This window comes from Lepidothrix coronata, unplaced genomic scaffold (genome assembly GCF_001604755.1).
Source record: "Lepidothrix coronata isolate B3197 unplaced genomic scaffold, Lepidothrix_coronata-1.0 Scaffold110, whole genome shotgun sequence".
Taxonomy (NCBI): domain Eukaryota; kingdom Metazoa; phylum Chordata; class Aves; order Passeriformes; family Pipridae; genus Lepidothrix; species Lepidothrix coronata.
In genome coordinates, this window is record NW_016690290.1 from 2858277 (window position 1) to 2882367 (window position 24091).

The following is a 24091-nucleotide window of genomic DNA, read 5'->3' on the forward strand; positions in this document are numbered from 1 at the left end:
TTCATACCTCCAGCAGAGCCCGCTCGACATGCCCACAGGACATGACCTGCTTCCTCCACTTATCAAAACCCATCACACATTTCCTAATCTTCCTATAGCTTCCTTAAGACTCCTCAAGTTGCAGGCTGCCTTCCTCCCTCAGCAGGCACTTGGGGCTGCAGGGCTTTGAGCCCCTGCCAAGATTGCTCTAACTCAGGACATGGATGCACCGAGGCGGGTGGAGAAAGCTGGGGGGGGATGGAGAGTGGAAGAGGATAAAGTCCAGGGAGCAACCTCACACACAGCCTCCAGCCAGTTCATCATTTTCTCTTCATGCAGAAATATTCCATATTTTGCATTCCTGCAGTAATTCCCCAGCAAAGCCCTGTTCAAAATGTACCTACAACAATAACTGCTCCCCCTTCCACTGGTTTTAGGCACATTATGGGGAAATGGAGGCATGTTCCCGGGAAGGGGGTGCTTCCTGCTGCCACTGGGTGAACCCACATCTCCCACATCCCTGGAAAACTCCATGACCAGAGCGCTGTGGTGCTTTCTGCCTCTTGGCTGGATTTGTGGATGATCTTTGGTTTGCTACCTTCCCTGTGGGGAAGAACCCACTAAGCTGGAACTTTTTATGTATCCAGACTCTCAGTTGCTATTTGGGGACTTCAGAGACCCAAGTTCACACCCACTCCTTGTGCACACCTGGCCTGCATGGCACTGTCCACCCCTGCACCTCTGTTATGGTGCTGGGGTCCATCCCATTCCCAAAATGAGCTCCAGGACAAAACATAGCAGGGTTATTTCGTTATTTCAGCAAGGAGGCTCACAGCAGCTCCCATGAACCATATTGCCAGCAAAGACTGATGGAGAAGGACAGGTGAGAACTTGTCAACCCCCCGAGCAAGACGAGGTGCCAGCCTCCCTGCTCTCCCTGGCAGATGCCTCATCCTATCCTCCCTCCGCCAGGCGAGCACGTTTCCTCTGGGGACCCTGCTGTCCGGCAGCCCCCACCCTGCCCTGCTGTTTTCTTCCTGAGTTGAGAAGGTGAACGGCCTCGGGTACCCTGCGGGAGGCACTCACGGTCACTGACCTGCCGAGGGAAGCCGAGCATCTGCAGGCTTCCTCCGGGCTTCTGCAGGCGAGCAGCGCCGTGGCCAAGGACAGGCTGCCCGCCGAGAGCCCACCCTGCGTTGTGAGCGAACAGGTAAATCATTGGAAGCACAACATACAGACAGAGGGTGTCTGAGCAGTGGAGAGCCCACATGGCAGCCCAGTGCCATCATCTCAGACACCACAGCAACTTTCCAGAAGGAAGCTGCAAAGGGCACAGGCATGTTAGAAAGGGATTTGAATTCAAGGGGCTTTAACGATGTACCAGTTCTATTTTCTGTCCTTCAGCTCACGGCTCTGACGTGCTCAGCCCTCCCCAGCAGCTCGGAGTTCAAGGGATGTGAGCACAGTGGCCGACACCTGGGATAGAGGGAATCCTGCAGACACAGTAGGAGAGAGTTCCTCAGGTGCTGCAGTGCAAACACAGAGGTAGGTGAGGCGCTAAAATTGACACTTAAACCATCATCTGACAGGCTGAGGGAGCTGGGGTTGTTCAGCTTGGAGAAGAGAAGGCTCTGGGGAGACCTTAGAGCCCCTTCCAGTATCAAAAAGAGGGAGAGCTACTTTTTATACCGGCAGATAATGATAGGGCAATGTTTTTAAACTAAAAGAGATTTAAATTAGGTGTTAGGAATAAATTCTTTACTCAGAGGGTGATGAGGCACTGGCACAGGTTGGCTGTGTTGGATGGTTGCTTGGAGCAACCTGGTCTAGCGGAAGGTGACCTTGCCCACAGAAGAGGGTTAGAACAAGATGAGATTTAAGGTTCCTTCCAATCCAAACCATTTTGGGATTCTATGACAAACTGACAGAGATGCTGTTGTGCTGGGTATCACATGAGCACATGTGCCTGCACCCTCAGCAAAGCTTTCAGTAGAGAAAAGACACAATCCCATTTATTGTAGGGCACAAACTCAGGAGTGTTGCACACAGTTAAAGTTTTACTGGAGCAGATCCAGAGGAGACACTACAGCAGGGAAGCAGCCCCATTGAGGCTGGTGTTGGTCACTGTAAGGGAAAGTAGAGCAGGACCCAAGAGGCCACAGCCAGCTCTCTGCCCAGGGCAGCAATTCATACCAGCATGGAAGAAAGGTAAAATGGGAATTTCGATACAGGGGTATTTGTCACCAGTGTCTCAGGGTAGGCAAAGGCAGAAAACCCAAGACTCCAGACCCAAATGGTAGATCCAGTGCATTTACAGCCCCCTCACAGGCCAGCTCCCCCACCCCATCACTGCTGCAGAGCCTGCTGTCAACAGACAACCAGAGCTGAGAGAAAAGGAGGACAGGGAACTGCCGGGCATTGACCTCCAGTGGGAACAGGAAGGCTGGAGACTTTCTGCCTACAATAGCAAAAGCATGTGGAACACAGAGATGCTGTGAGCATCCTTGTCCTAGAGTGACCAGGCAGAGGCCAAGGCAGCAGGGACTCCACAGCCCACCCTCCTCCCAGTGGAAGGTCAGGCTAGGAGGAGTCAGGTCAGATTTACAAGCCTAAAGAAAGGTTAATTTTGGCTAGCAGGAGACAGGACAGGCTTTAAACACCAAAGAAAAGGTAAACACACCAAGTGCAGTACGTCCAAAGGGGATGCTGGAAGATGTTTTGATAAATATTTGCTGTGTAAGGCTGTATCTGAAGGCTGTGCATGCACACATGTACTCACCACCTTGCTGGGGACTGTCCTACAACTGAGGTTGTTTTTCCCCACGCTGTCCAGGGCAGAGGTACATCACAGTGCCATTAATCTTTGTGCTGCATTGTTTGTGACCCAAACATTTGGTGCTACCCTGCAGCTGCTTCCTGAGAGAGCCTTCCAGGTACCCTGTCCCCACGTTGCTCTGTCAGCAGGATGGGCTCCAGCACCACTGCCAGGACTTACACAGCAGCTCAGCCCAGGGCTGGCAGGAGGGTCAGCCCAAGACCACTGCTCCCATCTTTCCTAGAGGCTTACAAAATGCAGACAAATAACATATTAAACCAAGATTTTTTTAAAAACCAGTTAAAGCTCTCCCAACATTTGAATACAGCCTCGTGATGTCGAGTGGAATTGGTACAACCCAACTAACTCAAAAATTCGCAAGGTTTTAGGAAGAGTAACATAGAATGTGCAATCACAAAATAAGGCAAGGGCTCTCAGCCTCAGTTTCCATTGATGATGTCCTGATGCCAAGGGGGATACCCCACTGCAGCTCCAAGGACCAAATCCACTGACCCTTCCTAGCAGGGCTCCATCTATACCCCAGTCAGATTATTTCTCACAGTTAAAAGTTATGACCATGACAGGCTTGGGTGTTAGGCAGCAAAAAAACAAAAAACAAAAAACAAACAAAAAACCAAACCAAACCAAACCAAAAAAAAAAAAAACAAAAACAAACCCCTCACAATCTCCTGTTTGTGAATGGTGAGGTTTTCACAGGCTGGGCAGGTAAGCCACCCAAGAAGGTTTTTTGACCGATAAGATTTCACATGGTTTTCAACCAAATTCTCCTGAAATCAACTCAATTCCTTCTCTTCCATAACAGTATCATCCATAACAACATCCAAAAATGAAAAAATAAGCTGGTACACACAGGTGGCCCGGGGTCAACCCAGGCTTTTCACGACTAGGGCTGCCCAGGGCAGCTGGGTTGGAGCTGGAAGCACAGCCAGCTGTGTTTCTGCAGCACTGATCCTGCACTGCCAAATCCACACTGAAAGATCAGCAAATACAACTTTCAGTGCTAATATAAGAAATTGGGATGGTTCTTCAGCAGCAGAGGCCACTTGAGCAGGCACAAGACATGGGCCCAGAAGCAGCATTTCCCAGGATTTGCCCAACCCTCCCAGGCAGGCAGCTGAGTATGAACTGACCCCAAGCCCCTCACTGCAGGTTTGGGACCAGGCTGTACAACAGCACTGGGTCACCTCTATGATCTCATTCCTTTTGATATTCAGACCACGTTAAATACTAGCAGACATTTCAAGGGCTATTCTTATGAAGCAGAGGGGCTGAGGTGAGGTGATGAAGATGCAGCTGGAGTGTTTGGTGATGCAATGGGGGAACAGCGCTGGGATGGCCTCGGAGGAGAGAGACCCTTTGGATGCACAGCTTTGCAAATCCCACCAGCCTCACAGCCAGAGATGGATCACAGGGCAAAGACCAGAGGGAGGTTGTAACACTCAGCTGGGCAAGTGCACAGCTATTGGGATGTCCCTGGCTTCTGAGAACAGGAACAAGCACGTGCACAAGTGAAACAGCTCTTCAGAGAAGAGAGGAAGTCACACACCCACACCCCATCATCCACAGCTTATCTGCTCAGCAGCAACCTCCTTCTCATGAGATTTATGTTCCACAAGTGGAGGACAGGAGCATATCCACGGTGACAAACAGGACTTCAGTGGTTTCCCAAGTAAGCAGCCTGTTGGGAGTTTCTGCAACAAGAAAAATGCCTGAGAAGAACAGACTTCATTTCTCCCCTGACTTGTTTTTCAGCAAGGACAGAGAACTGCTCTCAACCCGAACAAGCTGCCAGAGCGTATCAGGACACACGACAGCAGAGGGATTGGCTTTATCCCGCTGCTCACTTTGCCACCCTGTGGACTGTCACTGCTGCACAACCCGCCTGCTCTCGGGGAATCCCACACAAAAAGCCTCAGGTTGCACAGGATTGCACCTGACCTGACCAGGTACAGCTCTGCAGCAGAGCTGCTCTAGCACACCTCTGTGTAGCTGTGCTCACGAGTGTGCAGAGGAGCTAAACCAGCAGCAGAACGACACAGCTTGAAGTGTGAGCCAAGACAAACCCAACCTCCTAAACCCACAGCCTCAAGGCCCCTTCTGTTCTCTGCAGATTCCATCCCGGCACAGGGCACAGAAGTTACTCCCAGAAAACCTCTCTGGAATTCCTATGCTCTTTCAGTAGCTTTGCTCTGGAAGATTCAAGGCTCATTTTTTTCTGGTGTCTGACCTGGATTCCCTCCCCTTCAGGCTCGTGCTGTCACCCACAGCTGGCATTGCAGGCTGTATCCCCTTCCTTGCCATCCCTCCTTACATACCTCACTGTTTGCATTGCCATCCCTCCAGGCTGAGCTGACACAGTTCCTTCCACACTTCAGCCATCCCTGCTTGCTCCCAGCCTGTCTCAGGCAAAACAGAGGCCTCCACTGGTTGGGGATTAGTGGCAGGGGTTAGGGCCACCTCGGACTCCCAGCTCCATGTAACACCAGGCTGGCTGGATCAGTAACATGTTCACAGCCCTCAGCCAGGCACTGCTCTCTCATATCCTGGTGCTCCTGCCCGGGTGCACCGCTGGCAGCTGCCTCTGCAGGATTATACAGCATTTACTTCCACATTACATGTCCTCTGCTGCACTCACAGCTTCCCTCCACCCAGTGGCAGAGGTCATGCCTTTCACTGAGCCATTAAGGAAACACTCAGAGGCCCAGGAGCCTCACTGCACCCCTCCAGTGGCATTAGCTACACATCACTAGTTTTCCAACTAATTTTAAACCAATCTGCCTGCTCATGGGAGCAGCAAAAGCCTCAGGACAACAACAGATGTTTTGCTGTCAGATTAGAGGTTTTGCAAGTAATCCAGCACTATGTGCTTGCTGCCTAAACCATACCCAGTTTATTCCTGGCTGCCAGGAAATCCCCTCTCCTGCCAATATTGGGCACAGGCACAGCTCAGTTGATGTGGGCGCTTTGCCAAGACACCTGAGTGATTGTTTGCTACACTCTAAATGGAAAAAAAACCCAAAACCAAAACTCCATCATCCACAAAACACTTGTGGGATCCCCCCAGTGCAGTGGCTCAGGATGCAGCTGCAGTGAGAGCTGTCACCTGGAACCCACCCTGTGCCTACCAAAGGGCACAGGGACACAGCCTGAGGGCACACAACTCTGGGGATGCCTTTGTTCACCATCTGCAACTCCCAGAGTGGCATCTGAACAGTCAGAGCACCAGCAAGGCAAGAAAGAGGGGGCATCTCCTCCAAGAACATCCTCAAAGGCTTATGCAGGATATACCTGAATTAACAAAACTCACCTCATCTCAAATTACTTAATTCTAAATATTTAAAGAGTATTTTACCATTGTCCTACCCATCTTCCAAAAGTCTCCAGCAAACTGAAGATGTGGCAGGAAATCAACTCAGTAATAGAGCTGGAAAAGGAATTGCTCAAAGCAAAAACACCACTAGGATTAAGCTCCCTACCACAGGAAAACACCAACAAACCATGTCTAACATCAGCCTGAAGTGGCAAGATCAAGCAGTTACAACTGCTTGTACCAACTCATGCATGTCAGCCCTGATGAGACACTCCTAAACAAACTGCCCTGCCAAGTGCAGGCAACACTGAGGAAAAGCATTCCAAGTTCCATGAGTGGCAGCTGTTCCTGGACAGCACATTTCAAGCTAAGTTAAAACCCTGGGCCAAGACAGTGTGTTGCAACTCCACCAGCAGTCACATACAGAGCTCAAGAGGTCAAAATTTCCAAATACCTGTGGAATTTCCTGCCCGTGGCCATTCGTGTCAGCCACTGTCAGTGAGCAAACACAAGCTACCCAAGGCACTGCTGAAGGCTGCTGGAGAACACAGGCAAGGAACTGAGTTTAAGGCTCTGCAAGCATCTTTGCCCCTCATATCCCAACTCATAATTTTTCCATGACGAAACAAAGCAAGAGCACATCCTGTGCTTTGCACAGGTAGTCTTCCAATTGCTGTAGGGTGTACACAAATGCAGATATAAATGCCTGCAAATTTTATTGGAATCACAGCCCTTAACCATATCAGAAATGAAAGGGGACACAATGAAATAATACAGGAGAGACACAGTGGAATGAGGATGCAAAGTTGAATAGAGATATTAGACTACTTCGACTTTGCATCCAAAAGGAGTGAAGTTTACATAATAAAGTTTACACCTTTTGCTACACAGACCTGAACACGCTCTTCTCCCATTATTTGGCGGTGGGGGTAGAGGGGGGTAGGAGGAGAATTAAACCTTGAGTTTAAACTACTTGAATTTGGCAACGTGACATTCAGTCTGCAGCTCCACTGAGGTAATTGCTTATCCAGGTTACTGTCTTACAGTCCTCCACTTTGTCCAACAAGGAGATTGCACAACACATCCTTCATAGGAAAATATTTACAAAGAAAATTAAAAATACGGTTGAAGCAATTTAACAATGGATTTTCCCTAAAAATCCGCTAATGCATATCTAGCAAAAAAATTTTTTTTTTTCTTTTTGAGATCCTACACTCAGTGTAATTAAAATAGCATTTGAAACATTCCAACAGGAATCACGTTGCACAGAAGAAGCAATTTGCTTCTCTAACATTTTTGCACACCCGCTCGGAGCCTGTGCATTTAGTGCACAAGTTCACAACGCCAAGCCTCTACACAGGTACCTAATAAATGCTGTGGAACAAAGTTCTTTGGAATGAGGACAAGCATTTTAGTCTCTAGGTTGTAACGACGTAAGGCTTCTTTGCAGCTTTATTTGCTTGGCCAGTGAAAGCCAGAGGAAGTGCCTTCCACGTCTGGTTTGGAGTTGGTATCGGATTGTCTCAGGTGCCCACTGCAGTTTCAAGACAAGCAGATCGGTGACAAATCAGTTCTGGGTCACTCCAGGCCCTTCTGGAAGGAGGGATGCAAAGAATGTCTTGAAAAACACCCAGGCTGTGCTCATAAGTGAAGGATTAGCCTGCTGCAGTTCTTGTAAAGCCTGTCCCTCATCGGGAGGTGCCTCGGATGCATCTGCTCTGCCTGCATTTCCTCCCTGCCAAAGTAAAGGATATTTGGTAAATGAGAGTTTCAGAAACGCATTACAAGAATCAGGGATCAAATAGCAGGTTTTGTTGCCCAAGTGTCACTGTCTGAATATAAAATCTTCTAAGTATCCCCAGACACAAAGTCAAAAAACCAAGCTGCACACTGGTTAACCCTCACTGTGTGTCCAAAAACACTGTCTAGGACAGACATGCAGCACCAGATCAGGTGAATTATGTATTTACAGCCAACTAACTTTCACTGACATCAACCAGAAGCGTCAGCTCGAAATGCAAGACTCACACACTGTTTGCAGACCCAAATCCTACAGAGGTGTAGTCTGAACCCTGTTCTCAGTTACAGACTGTGACAGACCACTCTCCATTACAACTTCCTAAAGGACAGAAGCAACCAAAAGATAACATTCAGTCTGAAGTATTTTGTAGAACAAAGGAATGAATACACTACACCAGTGGAGGACTCAGTTGCAAATTATTCCCCCATGGAAGACAGTTTCTTATACAAGTTTAGAGGGAAGCTTTTGCTACACATAATAAATAAACCAAAAGTGAAACTTGACAGGGTTTCATTCCTATGGTTTAAAAATACAGCAAGACAATACCTCTAAGTTATTGTTCTGGTCCTGGTTTGGAGCAGCTTGAGGAGGAACATTGCCTGGGAAGGGCTGAACTGGTCTTCGCCTAAATGGGAACCATCCAGCGTGGTGCCTGGGGAAGGCAACAGATTTTAATTAACGTTGTTTCAACATTACTCCCTCCTGTTACACCAACAGCTCCACATCTGACTGCTCAGAGCTGCTGGCAACAAGTTCAGCATATTAAGGTCTTTCAGCCCTGACCCATTTTAGTACTTTCAAAGCCTCCAGTTCGCAGCAAACCATGGGGTTGGAGGGGAAGGGGAGCATCTGCTCCCATTCCAAGCAAGCAGCACTACATCCAGATCTGCACCCAGCATTCTGCTGGAGGTACAAAGAGCCTGCTTGATTACCATGTTTGTACAACCCTGGATAACTTCTCTGTACTCACCCTAAAAAAAGGGCATGACAAAGAATATAGAAAACCAGCACTATCTCACAAAAAGTACAGACCTCGTCAGAAGGTCTGTGTCCCTACAGCACCTTGTAACCCACAAGATAAGTTGTTCCAAGTTACACCTCAGAAATATCAACAGTAAAATTTAGAGACTTAATGAAACAATTAACCTTCACTCTCCAAGTCTGCATAGATGTTGGAAGAGCTGCTCCAGTTTTAACTCCTACACCTACCAACAGGAATTCAGAGGCCTACACCACTTGCTTTACTGGTATCAGAGAATTTTAGAGGACAGATTATCTTTCTCAGACAAGACATCCCAAGTATGGCAGCTGAGGGCCCACTCATTATTGTGGGTTTTTCCCCCCACAGAGAGGTTCAAAGGCATTTCAGGACACTGCATTCAGTTCAGTCTGATCTGCTCTCCAGAGAGGCAACACACAACAGAAAAACCCACATCAGTGCATGATTGAAACAGCAGGTGAGAGACCCTCTTCCCAGACTTCAATGACTTTTTTCCCAAGAAACAACTGTCATTTTCTACACTGAACCTACAGGTCTGTCTGTTCTACACTGCCAAGTTGCTGGGGCTTTATACTGGGAGCTACTTTGGTTTTAAGTAGTTTTTCTAAAATAGAAAGCCAGCCACCCCAGAAGCATCAGTACAAAACCCCAGGGAGATCACCTGCTATCAGCCACATTCTTCATTTAATCCAGGCACAGGCACTTATATTTTTGCTAAATACTGAGTTATACCACGACAGAGGAGTGGTTGGCCCTTTCCAGGTACAAGTGGTGAGGTAGCTGAGCGCAGCACTGAGCTCAGTACTTCAGTGGAACGCTTCTGAAGAGTAAATATTCATCCCATACACTTACAGATACATCAGAAAGGTGCCGCCCATAACCAGGAGGAGTCTGCTGATACTGGAGTAGAAATAGACCATGTTGACAAAAACATATAACAGTGTTGCTGAGTAGAGCCAGTCCAGCCAGTCCCGATTGCCACCCTCCTCCTCTTCCTCCACGAGAGGACCCCCTTGGGCATTCATCCGCAGGTTCTGGTTGGCCACTGCGTTAACCTGGGCAGCAGCATTCTGGTTCCCAGGCTGGTTCTGTGCAGGAAATGGGTCTGGGAGAGGAGCTGGAGGTGTCACTGGTGCCACTGGTATCTCCTGAGAACGCTGTGCATGGGATGGGTCACCAGATGCAGCAGTAGAAGCCAAGCTGGAACCAGAGAGCAGAGTACAGAATGAGGCTTAGTCAAATCTTTTCACACTTAACACAGGCACTGAAAAATCTGTCCGTCTTTAAGAACAGAGTCATCACATGCAAGCAGAAAGCATCAAGTTTAAAGGCTACAGGAGGGTTAAAAAGTTTTAGTTCTACCCATTAGAGCTGTACAGTGACCTCAGCCAGTCAAACCAGGCACACTCCCCTATATGAATAACATCAATACTTCACAAAAAAATTTAGAGCAATCTGCCTAAAAGCCTTCTGCCAGTCTCAGCTTGACCTCTGTCACCAATCTCCAGTCAAAGCAGCTGCGTGCTACTTGGAGCAGTCAAAAAAAGAGCTAAGGCTCATCAGCAGGATTACATTTTCTCTGGAGACTCCTGCCCTCCTGATCAGTCAGAGATCTGCAGGGGGCGAGACTCAGAATCAGTGGCCTGAACAGCAACAGAGACCACATGGCAGTTAGAGGTGCATTCCCTCACCATTCAGCACAAGTTCCAAAGAAAAAGAGTCTCCAAACACCATCAAAAGAGGAAGAACTGCCAGGAGCTCTCAACTTCTTGTATTACAGTTTCTCCTTCCTACTGGTAGCTTAGGACAGAACACTTACTATTGCATGTAGTACTGCCTTGCATAGATCTGCTGGAACCACGACATCTGCAGCATGCTGTAGGTTGTGTAAGCAGAGAAGCCGGGAGCCACACTCTGGAAGGGATGCCGAGTCGTTTCCAGCCTTGGTCAAAATTTGAACACATTCATTAGCAAACACTGGACAAACAGCAAGAGTAATTTATTACAGAACAATGTAAACAGGTTCTGCCATTCCGTGCATTGAGATGGAAAACTGATTCTTCCTTCTAGAATATTAGAGATGCATCTTTACCCATGTGAATAAAAGGAAGATTTTCAACTAACAGAGCAGTGCATTTTCCTTTAGATGCCACATCCCTGGGTGTGTTCAAGGCCAGGTTGGACAGGGCTCTGAGCAACCTGATCTAGTTGAAGGTGCCCCTCATGACTTGAGGTTTGCTTTTAAAGGTCCCTTCCAACCCCAATTATTCTATGTCCTCTAAAGTTTTTATATATAGTCTCATATTTGGCCCATGTTCTGTGAACGTAAGACAGTATGTGTGGCATAAGGAGCTGGTATCCAAACACAAACACAACATTTTAAATCTTACTTATGTACATAAAAATGTACTTACCCATTACTGGCTTCTGCTGAAGACTGGCCACCTGAAGAGCAATTCAATCTTCCACCATTTGAGGAAGATACAGATGGTTCCTGACTGGCTTCTGGTGACGACTTGGGCTGATCAGCTTTAACCTAGAGAGAACAGTGCAGCCAGTGAGGTTCACTCAGGACACCACACACACCTTATGCAAAAAGGTTACATCACCCAGAATACGTTCTTTTTTTAACACTCCTAACCCAGCTCACACACTTAACCCTGCATGGCACCACTCAGCGCTGACACTGCTTTTGGGCACCACCTCCAACAGTACTTTAAAGCTCCTTTAAAAAAAAATGACTGGGATGCAAAATTGACTTGATGTTACTCTTCCCTTTCACCAGATCTACACTGTACTTATTACTTCTCCTGCACACATTCAGTGCCCATCTGGTTATAAAAATGTAATCAGAGGGAACAGAGGAAACTGCACGCAAGGCAGTTTGGCTTTTTATTATGGCAAGTTTGTACTTGCATGCACCACCTGCTGTACACAGAGTTCAAGAGCTGTTCTGTGGTGATAAATCTGTATAATATCCAGCCAAAGTTGGCTCACCTCTAGCAACCACCAAGCACTGGTAGGGTAAGCTCAAATTGCCTATAATGGGCAACAGGAACACACGTCTAGAAACATTTGCCCACCCACTTCAAAGTAAGGACTGGGTTTGGCCATTTGCACTTGAAAACAGTAAGTACTAAGTTCAAGCTCTAAGGTTCAGCCTGTAGAGAGGAAGCCAAAGATGAGTCATTAATGAGAGCAGTTAAAGTGTCCGAGCTCTCAGCTTTCTTCCTTCCCCATACAGATCAGAACCACTTCCCCAACTTCTGTGCGTTCTGCCCACAAGCTCAGTCTAAGAGAGCCTGGAACATGACAAGTCATATTCTATTTACTAAAAATGAATTTACCAGAAAGCGTTTCTCCCCTGAGCAGTGTGTTACAACTACATGATAGTTCTCATATTTCTTAACAGATGTCATGAGAATCTTTACTGATGAATTGTAGAGTCAATTTTTTTTACTCAGCTTAATCCAAATACATTCTCACATTCCTAAACAAAGTATCACAAACTCATACTGCTGCTAATTAACAGGGAAAACCTGCAGTACCAGAACTTTAAAATGGCCATTCAACACTTCTCATTTTTAGTTAGAGTCCCAAGATTCAGAGCAGCTTGTTAACTTAGCTTAAGTACCTCTGATTTGGTTTCTTGCACATTTGCAGGAGTCTTGAATTTGTACACCAAATGAAGAGCATGCAATTCCTCATGCTAAAAATGTAAGGGAAAACATGTTAAAAAAAAATCACTTCTCTTGATATATTTCAGCACATGGCAAAAGATATTTTTTATACCTTTGGCAGCAGTTCTCTCAAACAGTGATGATCAAGCAGCAGCTTCCCAGAATAAATCAGCTTTTGGTCCTCTTCAGGCTTTGAAGAAAGAAAACAAAGAGTAGGATGACTTCTCTGCCAAGCACACACAAGAACTACTGACACAACTTACAGCCAGACAAGAGGCAGGGAGCTGGGAGTACCCCACACATTAAGGGGCAGAGGGAATTGGTCACTTTAGCTGAATTTAGATGTGCACAACTGAACGCCCAAGTGTGACATTACTTGAGTGACGTCTAAATTACTTGAGTGGGGTCTAAACCAGCAGGAGGATATAAAGCCCCTTTGGCAAAGGACTTGGTTACGTGCCATCTCTTTTACAATCCTGACAAAAACATTTGTGTTTCCCAGAAACAGGTTTGGAGTTCCCTCCAATCTGATCAGCACGAGAGCTGTAAATCTGTTGAGAGCTGTAAATCTGTTACAGCCCATCCAATGAGTCCCAGGAGCTCTTCACCTGGAGCTGTCCCCCTGCAGCACAGCAGGCCCAGAGCCCATTTCTGGGCAGTCACCTCACTCCCTGGAGAGCAGGGCAAAAGCACGAGGCGGTCAGACCTTCTCCCAGGCAACAAGCACCAGGACAGGGGGAAACGGCCTTAGGCTCGCCAGAGCAGGCTCAGGATGTTACGAAATATTTCTTCGCTGAAGGAGTGGTTAAGCATTGGAACGGGCTGTCCAGGGAGGGGGTAGAGTCACAGTCCCTGGGAGTCTTCAAAAAAATGAGCAGACATGGCACTTCACAACACGGGTTAGCGGGCACGGTGGTGTTCGGCCAAAGGTCGGACTTGACGATCTTGGAGGTCTTTTCCAACCTCTCTGACCCCGTGAAGAGCACACCCCCTCCTGCGGGGACGCCTCCCGTGGGAGCAGCGGGTCACGGGGCGCAGCTGCTCCAGCAGCTCTCACGTGTCAGCCCTCGAGTCCTGCGGCTCAGGGGGCAGCGACACTTCTGCATTTCAACCCCGAACAGCCGCACAAGCCCCGTCCCGCCGCTGTGCCTCCCGCTCGGCGGGTACAGCCTCCAAACCCCGCCGGAGGAGGCTCCGCGCTCGCTGCTCCCGGTGGGTGCGGCGCTCACCGGCACAGCCCGGTGCCTCCCGCCGGCGATGACGTCTTTAAACACCCGCAGGACACGCCGTCCCGGGAGGGCGGTTAATGATTAACCGCGGCCGAGCCACAGACCGAGTCCCAAAATAACCCGAGGCTGATGCAACCGGGCCCGGGACACCCCGGGGCAGGGGGGTTCAGGTGCCGGGACCGGGACACCCTGGGACGGGGGGGCGGACAGGTGACAGCCCCAGGAGCCCCACAGGAGTCCCACGGGGGCTCTCGTCGCTGTCCCGCGGGGACCCGGTACCCCCACCCGGCGGGGCTGCGGGAAGGGGAAGGCGGGCAGGGGGGTGTCGCACTCACCGGCGCGTCGGGCAGGAGCTGGCGCAGCTCGGTCTTGAGGCGGCGCACGGTCCAGGCGGGCACGGCGCGGAGCCGCAGGTCGTCGTGCCGCCCCGAGGGGCTCCGCACCAGCAGCGCCAGCGGCTCCTCCATGACGGGGACGGGACAGGACGGGCGGCGGCGGCGTTTTCCCTCCGGGAAGGCTTTTATAGGGGCCCGCCCCGCCGCAGGGCCGCGGTGGCTGCACCTGATTCGACGTGGCGGGTGAGGGGGCGGGGACTTCTACGTGGGCCAATGGGACGGGGCCCCGCGTGCTCCGCCGCGAGGAGGCGGGGGCGCTGATTGGGCGGTGCCGGGCGAGGGGCGGGGTTACAGCGTCACCATGGGGACCGTGCTACGCCCCGCCCGGACCGTAAGGGGATGGCGGCCGTGCAGGGACTGTGCTGCTGTCTCCGCTGTCCCTTCTGTGCCCACTGTCCTCCCGCCCTCCACAACGTCAGCCCCAGCAGCAACACTGTTTTTAGAGACCCCCTGGCTTCGCTCTTCCCTCTCCCCTCCGCCCGTCGGGGCAGCACAGCTCTGTGGGGCCCTGGCAGGTGCTGCACCCTGCCTGGTCCAGGTGAAACATCCCCTTTTTCACCCTGTGGTTGTTTTATCAGATCTGCGCAGCTGCCTCAGCGGGTTTGCTGCTGACTCTGCGGGGACAGGACACGCCGCGCTTCTGCGCGGGGCCAAAAGGAGTGTGCAGTTATTATTTTTCATAATTAATGAAATTTTTACTGACAAAAAAAAATAAAAAGACGTGCAAATGTGGACCAGGAGCTTCTGAGTCGTCCTCCTCGCGCCCATCTTCCTTTGAGATGCGACCAAGCATCGGGAAAAACAGTGGTAATGATCCCGGTGCACCAGGAGGGGGTTTTCGCGTCCTTTGAAACCAAACCGTAGGGATACGAGAAGCAGTTTTATATCTCGGCACCAGGTATTTATTTACTCTGCGTGTTTCGGGAGCTGCTCACTGTTCCTTGGCAGCCAGACCTGTTGCCCGAAGGCACGGATGAGTCCGCAGCCAGCACCGGGTTTTGCAGCCAGAGAAGACATGGGGGTGCATCATCCTCCCCGGGGAAGAGCTGAGCCACGGGGCACTGCCGCCGAGAAAACAAAATCATAAAGAAATGAGCTGAGCCTGGGTCTGGTCCGACGAACCCTCCACGGCTGCCAGGGTACATCCTTGTGAGGGTGGACAACGCCATCGGAGCCCATTCCTCTGTTACATCCCACAGGCAGCACTGAGGCTGTGCTCCTGCCTGCTCTGCCCTCTCTGTGCTCCTCTTGCTCCTTTGGCACAGGCTATGATTCCTGACCCCCAGCTCCTAATGGCAATGGAAGAGGGAAAGAAAGGCAAACGCAGTGTCCAGGGCCACCCTTGACAATGTCCCCCAATAGCATCAAGGTGACTTTTCTGCTCACTTGGTTGTAGCCTTTGCTTGGAGTGCCCAGAGGGCTCCTGTGGATGGCAGGGACAGGGTAAGGCTGTGGAGATGTCAGAGTAAAACCAGGATCTCAGGCTCTGAGTTTGTGTTTTGCTGGGACTCCCTGTGCAGTTGCTGGCCAATGGACCAGGTGAGCCTCTGTAGCCACAGCCAGTCTGCCATGAGCTCAGGCTCCTGTGTTTCTCCCCCCTGTCACAGGCAGGAGGGGCAGAGCTCACCTGAGCTGCCCACTGCCCATCCCCTGCCCGAGCCATTGCTGGGAAAACTGCCTATTCACAGGAATGTGCTGGACAAACCTACCTGAACCCAGTGCTGACCTGGCTTGGAGCAGGGGCTGGAGGAACCACCTACCTGAGTGCTAAACCTCTGCAGCCCCACTCCAAGCCTGGGCATGCTAAGCCCCCTGGAGAGTCAGGCCCTCACTGCCCTCACCCAGAGCAGCCAAGAACTGGTGGATTTGGAGTCAGTGGGCACGTCTGGACATTTGGTACCACATGCTCCAGTTCCAGAGACTGATTCAGAGCTCCTAGGACTGAAGCAAAACAAATGCCTGCCCTGATACTGTCTGCTTAGCTTAACTCTCTCTGTGGCAGCAGATTTGGAGCCATGCCACAAAGCAGAAGGTGTGACCAGCACGTCACCCCACGGTCCTGCTGAACAATTAACCCTGATTTACCAAAATTGGAGATGAAGAGCTGCAAGCTTCTTTTGTCACCAGTGCCTGCGTAAATATTAACTCTGTTGTAAATCAGGATTATCTCTCTGACCTCAGCACAATTACTCTGTTTAAAAGCCGGGGTCTGATGCAATTTTGTGCCATCCAAAGGTTGCTCCGTGGGCTGGGATAGAGCGAGGGTCAAAGGGGGGTGTGATCCAGACAAGCCAGGCTGATTCTTTGGACTCAGTTCAATTATTTCATTCTGTTGGAAGTGCTGTGCTCATTAGGTGTCTGGCTTTAAAAAACATTTCATGGCGCTTCTGTCATGGCCCCTTTGGCTCCAAGATTCCTTGGAGACCATGAACAAGACTTTGGTCTGGATCAGTGCTGGTGACCCCGGTGCCGGCAGCTCTCAGTGTGCTCCAGCTCCGCCGTGGGGTCTGCAGGGAAGGGGCTGCCTGCCTGTCCCTGGATGTTTCGGTGCCTGAGCAGGGACAGTTCTGCTGGAGCCACATCCTGAGGGTACCTGTGGACACAGCCCAGCAGCACTGAGGAGATGTGCTCTGGCTACATGTCCTGGCGACCTGGTGCTGGGATAGGCACAGCGAGGCTTTGATGCACACCCAGTGAACTCGAGCATTTCTCATCCTCTCACTCGGTTGTTCCACCACTCAGTAAAGCAACTCATCCCCGAAATAGTGAACCTTCCCTGGCCTGTGCTGCTCCAGGGCGGCACAAAACTCTCCTGCCAGACAGGGGAGAAAAACTGGAGGGAACCTTTAACCAGCAGGTAGGAAATGAAGGGCACAGCTGGAAACTGTCCTCTGCTACCAGAGGTGCCTCTGCCAAAGGCCACCAAAACGGTGGCACAGGGAGCAGCAGTGCCGGGTCGATGGGAGAGGCAGGGCCCTCCACCAGCATGGGGAAACACCGGGATATCCCCAGGTGGGGCCAAGGCTTCCGCCGGTGACACTCGTGGGGATGCAGTGGGGGTGCTGGACATGCTGTTGGCTTCACTTTGCCGCTAAAGAGGTTCTTGATAGCGATGGGACGCCTGGGATTACCGGCGCGGTGCCCGCTGCCGTCCCAGCGCGGCGTCGTCCCGTTGGCAAGCGGAGCGGTGCCCGGGCCGGGCGGGGCCGAGGTGTCGGGCATGGAGCTGGGGACAGGGACGGGGCTGGGGACAGGGACGGGGCTGGGGACAGGGACGGGGCTGGGGACAGGGACAGGGCTGGAGACAGGGACGGGGGTCCTGCCGCCCGCCCGCTCCCGCCCCCGTTACCACGGCGACGTTGTCAGGAGCCCTCGGGCCACGCCCCCCGCGCGGCCCCGGCCAATGGCGCGGCGGGGCCCGGCCGGCCCGCCGGTGACGTCATGGCCGGTGAAAATCCCCCGTGGCCGCGGGAGCGGCGGTGGCGGCGCGGCCCCGCGGCCCGGCCCGGCCCGCACCATGGCCAAGCACCACCGCACGCCCGCGCGCTCCGCCGAGCCCGTCATCGAGGTCAAGAGCAAGGTAAGCGCCCGCCGGGCACGGCGCCGGTGATGCCGATGTCGGTGCCGGTTCCGCCGGGTCGCCACCGGGCGCCGTCGCCCCCGCGCCGGGCGGCACACGTGGGGCGGGTACCGCGCACCGGGGAGCGGCGCGGCAGCCAGGCCGTGCGGGCGCTCCGCTCCGCTGCGCTGCGGCGGCGCTGCACGGAGCCTCCCCGAGCCCGGCCCGGCCCGGGGGCGCGGCGTCCCGCCACCGTGCGCTCTGCGGGGCCGCGGGATCGCTCGGCGCGGCCGTGGGAGCGCCGCGGCGGAGCGCCCGCCAGATGCGCAGGGCGCCGGTGAGCCGCGCCGGCAGCTCCCGTGTGCAGGGTGGCCCCGCCGGTGCGGGTGCGCTGGGTGCGCGGTCACCCCGGGGACACACCTTGCCCAGATGTGCTCTCGCCCAGATGTGCGCGCTCGCCGAGGCGTGCACACCCCCCGGCTATGCCTTCACACAGCTGGGCACCCCCAGCAAGGGGCGAGCCCCTGTTGTGCGTCCAGATGTGCACACCTGCATGGCTGTGCGCTCGCCCAGATGTGGTCTATTGCAGACGTGTCTGCTCATCCAGATGTGCGCTCACTCGGCACACCCTTGCCCAGACGCGTGCCCTCACCCAGATATGCATCCACCTGTGCCCACCAACCATCCCCGTGCTTACCCAGATGTTCGCACTCCATTTCTTCACCCTTATCCAGCTGTGCACTTGCCCAGCTGTGCCCTTGCCTGTCCGGGACCCCTGTCGGGGTGCAGTGTGCCCTCCTTCCCAGGGCATGGGGGCCACCGCCTGCCCCAACAGCCAAGGTGTGACCCCCGCGGGCAGCGCCATCCTCGCAGCGTTCCTCAGCATGTTCTTAATTGGCTTCCCCCTCGTCGTGACGGAAGGAGGCTTTAATTAACGCTGTTGCTCACCAGGTGCTCCGGCAGTGCCCATGTCGCAGGGAAGGGCCTCCCGGCAGCACAGAGCCTGCCATGGCTGGTCGTGCAGCCGGAGGGTCCTTCCTCTGCCTCGGGGGCACCTCTCTCACCCTGTCACTTCGATGTTTGGGCAGGAAAACGCCTTCGCTCCTTTTACTTTGTTTTTGGGACGAGCTCTGCCCGGCTGGTGTTGCTGCCTTGGTGCTGCTGGGCTCTGGAGCCGGCAGTGCCTGGCTCTGCCTGCCCTGGGGCAGCTCTGTGTGGTGCCCTACCTTCATCAGTCCTGCCGGCCAGAGCCAACCCTGCCCAGTCTCACCCTCGTCCTCCTCTTCCTCCTCCTCCTCCTCCACAGTTCGATGCTGAATTCCGCCGCTTCGCCATGAAGCGCTCCGGCGCGGGCAGCTTCCAGGACTTTTACCAGCTGCTGCAGACAGTGCACCAGATCCCACGGGTGGACGTGCTCCTGGGCTACACAGACATCCATGGAGACCTCCTGCCCATCAACAACGATGACAACTATCACAAAGCCCTGTCCTCTGCCAACCCCCTCCTCAGGGTCATCATCCAGAAGAAGGGTAAGTGGGATGTGGAGAAGGGCGCTGGATCCGCTCTGCCCATCAGGAGAGATGAGCCACATCCCGTGGCATCATACCTTCCAGCCACTGCTTTGGTGGATGGGTGCGGAGATGGTGGCACTGGGAGGCTCCCAGAGCCCTTCCAGGGCTGTGGCACTCACGTGGGCTCTCCCTGGCAGCCGAGGGGCACCCGCCCCAGCCCGGCCCTGTGCGACCCGGTGAGCAGAGGCAGATCCTTGCAATTCACCCCTTTGAAGTCATGGTTTCCAGCCAAGTTTGCGTGGGCTCCCTGATAACACCTGTGTTATTCCTATGAGCGCTATGCTGGGAGCCCCATCCAGTTCCCCGCCCTGAGGAGGCAACAGCCATCATTTTGGCAGAGCTCTCAGGGTGCCGCTGAATTTTAGGTGTCGGGAAGAGACTTGCTGCCTCCCTGGCAGCCCATGGGCTTACCCTGACCTTAGTGGCATATTTCCAGAGAGCCACTTACTTGCACAGGTGCATGGAATTGCCCTGATAGCAGCGTCCTGTCGAGGATGGAAATCTCCCAGTGACAAACACTCTGGGTACTTCTCTTCACAGGGGAAATGAGCCCGTCCCCTTCCACTTGGTTTAGTAGCACCAGGGTTTTCTCTTTAGTAGCATCATCAGTCAGCAGTGCACAGAGCCAGAACCTGACCCAGAGCCCCAGTTTTCTCGCTCTGGCACAGCATCCAGAGCAATTCCATGTTTCTAGCTCAGTGGTACAAAGTCTCTGGGTGAGGGGTGATGCCGATGGCCAGCCCTGGCTGCTGTGCCAGTTTTCCTGGGCTTTTGCATCCGGGTGGTGTGGGACGCCCTGGACGTGCATTTTCTCTGTGGCCACACAGTGTGGGGCCAGCAGCAATCCAGGCTGCTGGAGCCCGTGTTGTGCTCAGGGGCTGTCACTGCCAGTGCCAAACCATCCTGTTCCTGGAGCAATGCTTGGATCCAGGCTGTGGCACAGAGAGCTGGAGCAGGGGTGGGTGTGCCAGGGCTGCTGTGGGAGCATTGCTCCTGCTCCCAGAGCCACCTTGTCTGCTGCTGGAAAAAGCCTGTGACTGACCATGCCAAGATGGCACAGTGTGGAGGGCAGGAGCCACAGCCCTGGCACTGTGGGCAGTGTGATAAGGAGGGCAAGGAGGCAACACCAGCAAGCCCCAACAGCCGGCTGTGCCTGCGGGAGAGGGGCCAAGGGGCCGGCAGCACCACGGGGAGGTGTGCAGAGAGGCCAGGAGCAAGCCCTGGGTGAGTCACAGCTGATTTAAAATGGATCCAGGTCATCCCAAGGCTGGGCTGTCGTTGAACCGGTCCGGGTCGCTGAGGAATGTGGCTGCAGAGCCTCTCACAGTGCTGGGCACGGGGAGCCATGCACACCTGTGTAGGTAGGTGTGCACCCATCAGTGGGCTCTGCAGCAGCCAGTCCTGCAGCAAGGGGGCAAAAAGCAAAGGTTGGGTTCCCCTCTGAGCCATCACCCCATTGGGTGAAGCCATCCTGGCTGGGACGGTGGCACTGGCCCTCCTTAGCTGGGCCAAGGCTCATGGAAAGGGCAGGGGAGAGCCTGGGACATTGCCAGGGCCACCAGCAGGCTCATCCTTGGCGTGCTGGACCTGCCTGGCCCAGCCACTCTGTGCCCCTTGGAGAGGAGCTCGTGTGCTGAAATAGCTGTGGGAAAGCCTCCGCCGCCCTTCCCTGAGCTAAAAATATGCCAGGCTGTGTGTGCAGGAAGATATATATAAGCCAGGAGCCCTGGCAGGCTGGCTTGACTAGGGAGAAATCCCATGTCCCCTGGGCCTGGGGACATCCCCAGCACTCCTGAGGCTGGAGTGGGATCTGGGTGCTGGTGGAGGGCACTGTGGGGAATGTGCTGACCATGCAGCATCCAGATCTGGACTCCCACATGGAAAGGGATGGGGAGAAACCAGAGGGGAACGAGGGGATACTCCCCAGCTCTTGGTGGATGGAGCCAAGGAGGATGTTTTGGAGCTGGGCCCCACAGAGCAGCCCCAGGGCAGGGTCCAGGAGGAGCATCAAACCCTGTGTGAAGGTGCATAAGAGACACTGGCATAAATCAGTCTGGGATGTTCAGTGGCCCTGGGGATGCTGCAGCCCTGGGATGGATCTCCGGGAGCTGGGAAGTCTCTGTCCTTGGGGATGGAAGGGTTCTATAGCACATGGTGGCAGCCATCCCCAGCCCATGCCAGTGATGGCCCTGCCGTACTGAGGCCTGGGGACTCTGGTGGTGGCTCCCAGGGTTGGACTTGCTCTCAGAGAGTTTGCTGCCACTGCAGCACTCCTCGTATGGGGTGTCCCCTCTCCCCAAACCCAAACTGGGGCATGGCTGCAGCTCCCAGGCCATCAGGGCTGGCAGCTCTAGTGTTAAACTGCAGAGTTTGGCTTAAAGTGTGATTAAGGCTGAATCACTGCCTCGATCCCACTAATCCTGGCCTGTGTATGATGGGTAATCCCAGGAGATGGGCCCCAGCTGAGACAGGCTGCAGGGAAAGCCAGGGTGATGCTCTGGGGAGGAAAAGCCGGTGAGACCTGTGAGCGGGGCCCTTTTGCTGCCAGCTCCCCCAACACCTGGGGCCAAGGGCACACGGTCGCATCCCCAGGTGGCTGCGGTGTCTGACCTGTGTCCTCCCTTGCTCCCTACAGCAGAGTCTGATGCCAGTGTCTTCGCCTCCAACTCCCTGCAGCGGAAGAAGAAGGGGCTGCTGCGCCCCGCGCACTACCGGGCCAAGCCTCACCTCCTCATCGGGATGCCCCAGGACTTCCGCCAGATCTCCTCCATCATCGACGTGGACATCCTGCCCGAGACCCACCGCCGCGTGCGGCTCCACAAGCACGGCTCAGACAAGCCGCTGGGCTTCTACATCCGCGACGGCGTCAGCGTGCGCGTGGCCCCGCAGGGCGTCGAGAAGGTGCCCGGCATCTTCATCTCCCGCCTGGTGAAGGGCGGCCTGGCCGAGAGCACGGGGCTGCTGGCGGTGAGCGACGAGATCCTGGAGGTGAACGGCATCGACGTAGCCGGCAAGTCCCTGGACCAAGTGACGGACATGATGGTGGCCAACAGCCACAACCTCATCATCACTGTCAAGCCGGCCAACCAGCGCAACAACGTCATCCGCAGCAGCAAGGCCTCGGGCAGCTCCGGCATGTCCACGGACAGCACCCCCAGCCAGCAGACCCCCAGCCCGGCCTCGCAGTACCTGAGCAACTACAGCACGGCCGAGAGCGACGAGGAGGGCGACCTGGTCATCGAGAGCGACAGCGCCTCCCACTACATCCCCGGGGGCTGCCCCAATGGGGGCCCCACGGACGGACCCCTCCAGCGCAGCCTGTCCCCCCACAGCTCGCGGGGCTCCCTGCAGTCCCTGGGCAGCCACGACGGCAGCCCCGGCCGGGGCAGCGGGCGGGAGGACGGCACCCTCCTCACCCTATAGCTGTGGGGTCCCGTGCCACTCAGCAGCCGGCTGGGTTCCTGCTCATCCCAGCTGGATGTGGACACCAGGGTGATGATGCAGCTGGCGTGGAGCGGGGCTGCCCACTGCCACCACCTGCATCCCTGGAGCGGGGCTGCCCACTGCCACCACCTGCATCCCTGGAGCGGGGCTGCCCACTGCCACCACCTGCATCCCTGGAGCGGGGCTGCCCACTGCCACCACCTGCATCCCTGGAGCGGGGCTGCCCACTGCCACCACCTGCATCCCTGGAGCGGGGCTGCCCACTGCCACCACCTGCATCCCTGGAGCGGGGCTGCCCACTGCCACCACCTGCATCCCTGCGAGCCCTGCTGCGGCGCCTGCTCGCGCCGGGCACTGCCCCTCCGAGCCCCCTTGCTCCTCCTTCCAAGCAAGCAGGGATTTTTAATTGTTTTCTCGAAATATGCATCATCAATTAATATATTGCAATGGACAGTAAAACCTTTTCTAGAAAGCACCACGCCTGTCCCTGGTTCGTGTCACCGCAGGGAGGAGGGGACAGCAGGTGGGGACCCCAGCCCTGTGCACGTGGCAGTGCCTGGGAGTGGCAGCCTTGGCCTTGGCACATGTTGTGGCTTTGCTGCTGTGCTGGGTGGCCCCAGTGAGGCCTAGACACCTGGCCTGGCAGCAGTGCCCTGGCTGCCACTCAGCCCTGCAAACACTGCTGGGGGTGGCACAGCTCAATCCTCCTCCTCCAGCCCCAAGCTTGGGGTGGGGGGGCCATACCTGCCCCTCCTGGGGCTCCCAGCACCCTCAGTCCCTCTCCATCACCAAAGGGCCAAGCTGATGGTGGCTTTGGCCTTTGCTTTGCTATTAGCCTGGCTCAGCCCTGGACCAGCACCTTCCTGCCTGCAAGAAGGGACAGAGCAATATTGTGCTGCTGGGACCAGCTGGACCTGCAGTGGTGACAGTGACAGCTTCTCCTCCTGTCCTGGCTGGGAATGGGCCTGGGCAGATCATGGCTGGCCATCCCCATAGTCCTTCACCCCCTCCTACCCCAGCTCCTGCAGCATCAGCGTTCAGCCCCAACAACTGTGGCCCAACCTGACAGGGCCCCCAGCCATGTTTGCCAGCGAAGCAGCCCAGGCACAGGTCTGGCAGGGAGTGGGCATCTGAGGGCAGTGCTTTCCAGCCCATTTGCCCCAGCAGAACATGGGGAGCAAGACCCTTCATGGCACAAGGGCTCTCCCAGAGTAAACCCCATGGGAAGTGAGCCAGGTGCCCTGGCCTGGCTCCCCTGGGGCGATGCTGGGTGCACACCCTGGCTGG

General features: G+C 54.3%; 2 protein-coding genes across 3 annotated transcripts; one reads left to right on the forward strand and one right to left on the reverse strand.

The window, feature by feature from the left end:
- Positions 1-6820: 6820 nt before the first annotated feature.
- Positions 6821-14426, reverse strand: HERPUD1 (homocysteine inducible ER protein with ubiquitin like domain 1). The gene is made up of 8 exons (XM_017824263.1): positions 14171-14426; positions 12719-12796; positions 12561-12635; positions 11341-11462; positions 10746-10868; positions 9779-10126; positions 8473-8578; positions 6821-7860 (listed from the first exon to the last, which is right to left on the reverse strand). The coding sequence occupies exons 1-8, from the start codon at positions 14300-14302 to the stop codon at positions 7693-7695; spliced, it is 1152 nt and encodes a 383-aa protein (XP_017679752.1). The 5' UTR covers positions 14303-14426; the 3' UTR covers positions 6821-7692.
- Positions 14427-17726: 3300 nt separating this feature from the next.
- On the forward strand, positions 17727-22905 carry PARD6A (par-6 family cell polarity regulator alpha). Of its 2 annotated transcripts, none has more exons than XM_017824306.1 (3): positions 17727-17810; positions 19096-19318; positions 21996-22905. In XM_017824306.1, the coding sequence occupies exons 1-3, from the start codon at positions 17748-17750 to the stop codon at positions 22781-22783; spliced, it is 1074 nt and encodes a 357-aa protein (XP_017679795.1). In that variant the 5' UTR covers positions 17727-17747; the 3' UTR covers positions 22784-22905. The 2 variants fall into 2 exon arrangements, with proteins under 2 accessions (XP_017679795.1, XP_017679797.1); XM_017824308.1 differs by having other exon boundaries at positions 21999-22905.
- Positions 22906-24091: the final 1186 nt, after the last annotated feature.

Excerpts from the sequence above, each read along its gene's own strand:
- HERPUD1 (XM_017824263.1), bottom strand. The coding sequence starts at position 14,302 with ATGGAGGAGCCGCTGGCGCTGCTGGTGCGGAGCCCCTCGGGGCGGCAC. Across the intron at positions 10,127-10,745 it reads AGGCAGTACTACATGCAATA|CTTGGCTTCTACTGCTGCAT; the intron begins GTAAGTGTTCTG and ends CTCTGGTTCCAG. Across the intron at positions 8,579-9,778 it reads GGCACCTTTCTGATGTATCT|GCACCACGCTGGATGGTTCC; the intron begins GTAAGTGTATGG and ends TGCCTTCCCCAG.
- PARD6A (XM_017824306.1), top strand. The coding sequence starts at position 17,748 with ATGGCCAAGCACCACCGCACGCCCGCGCGCTCCGCCGAGCCCGTCATC. Across the intron at positions 17,811-19,095 it reads TCATCGAGGTCAAGAGCAAG|TTCGATGCTGAATTCCGCCG; the intron begins GTAAGCGCCCGC and ends CCTCCTCCACAG. Across the intron at positions 19,319-21,995 it reads GGTCATCATCCAGAAGAAGG|CAGAGTCTGATGCCAGTGTC; the intron begins GTAAGTGGGATG and ends TGCTCCCTACAG.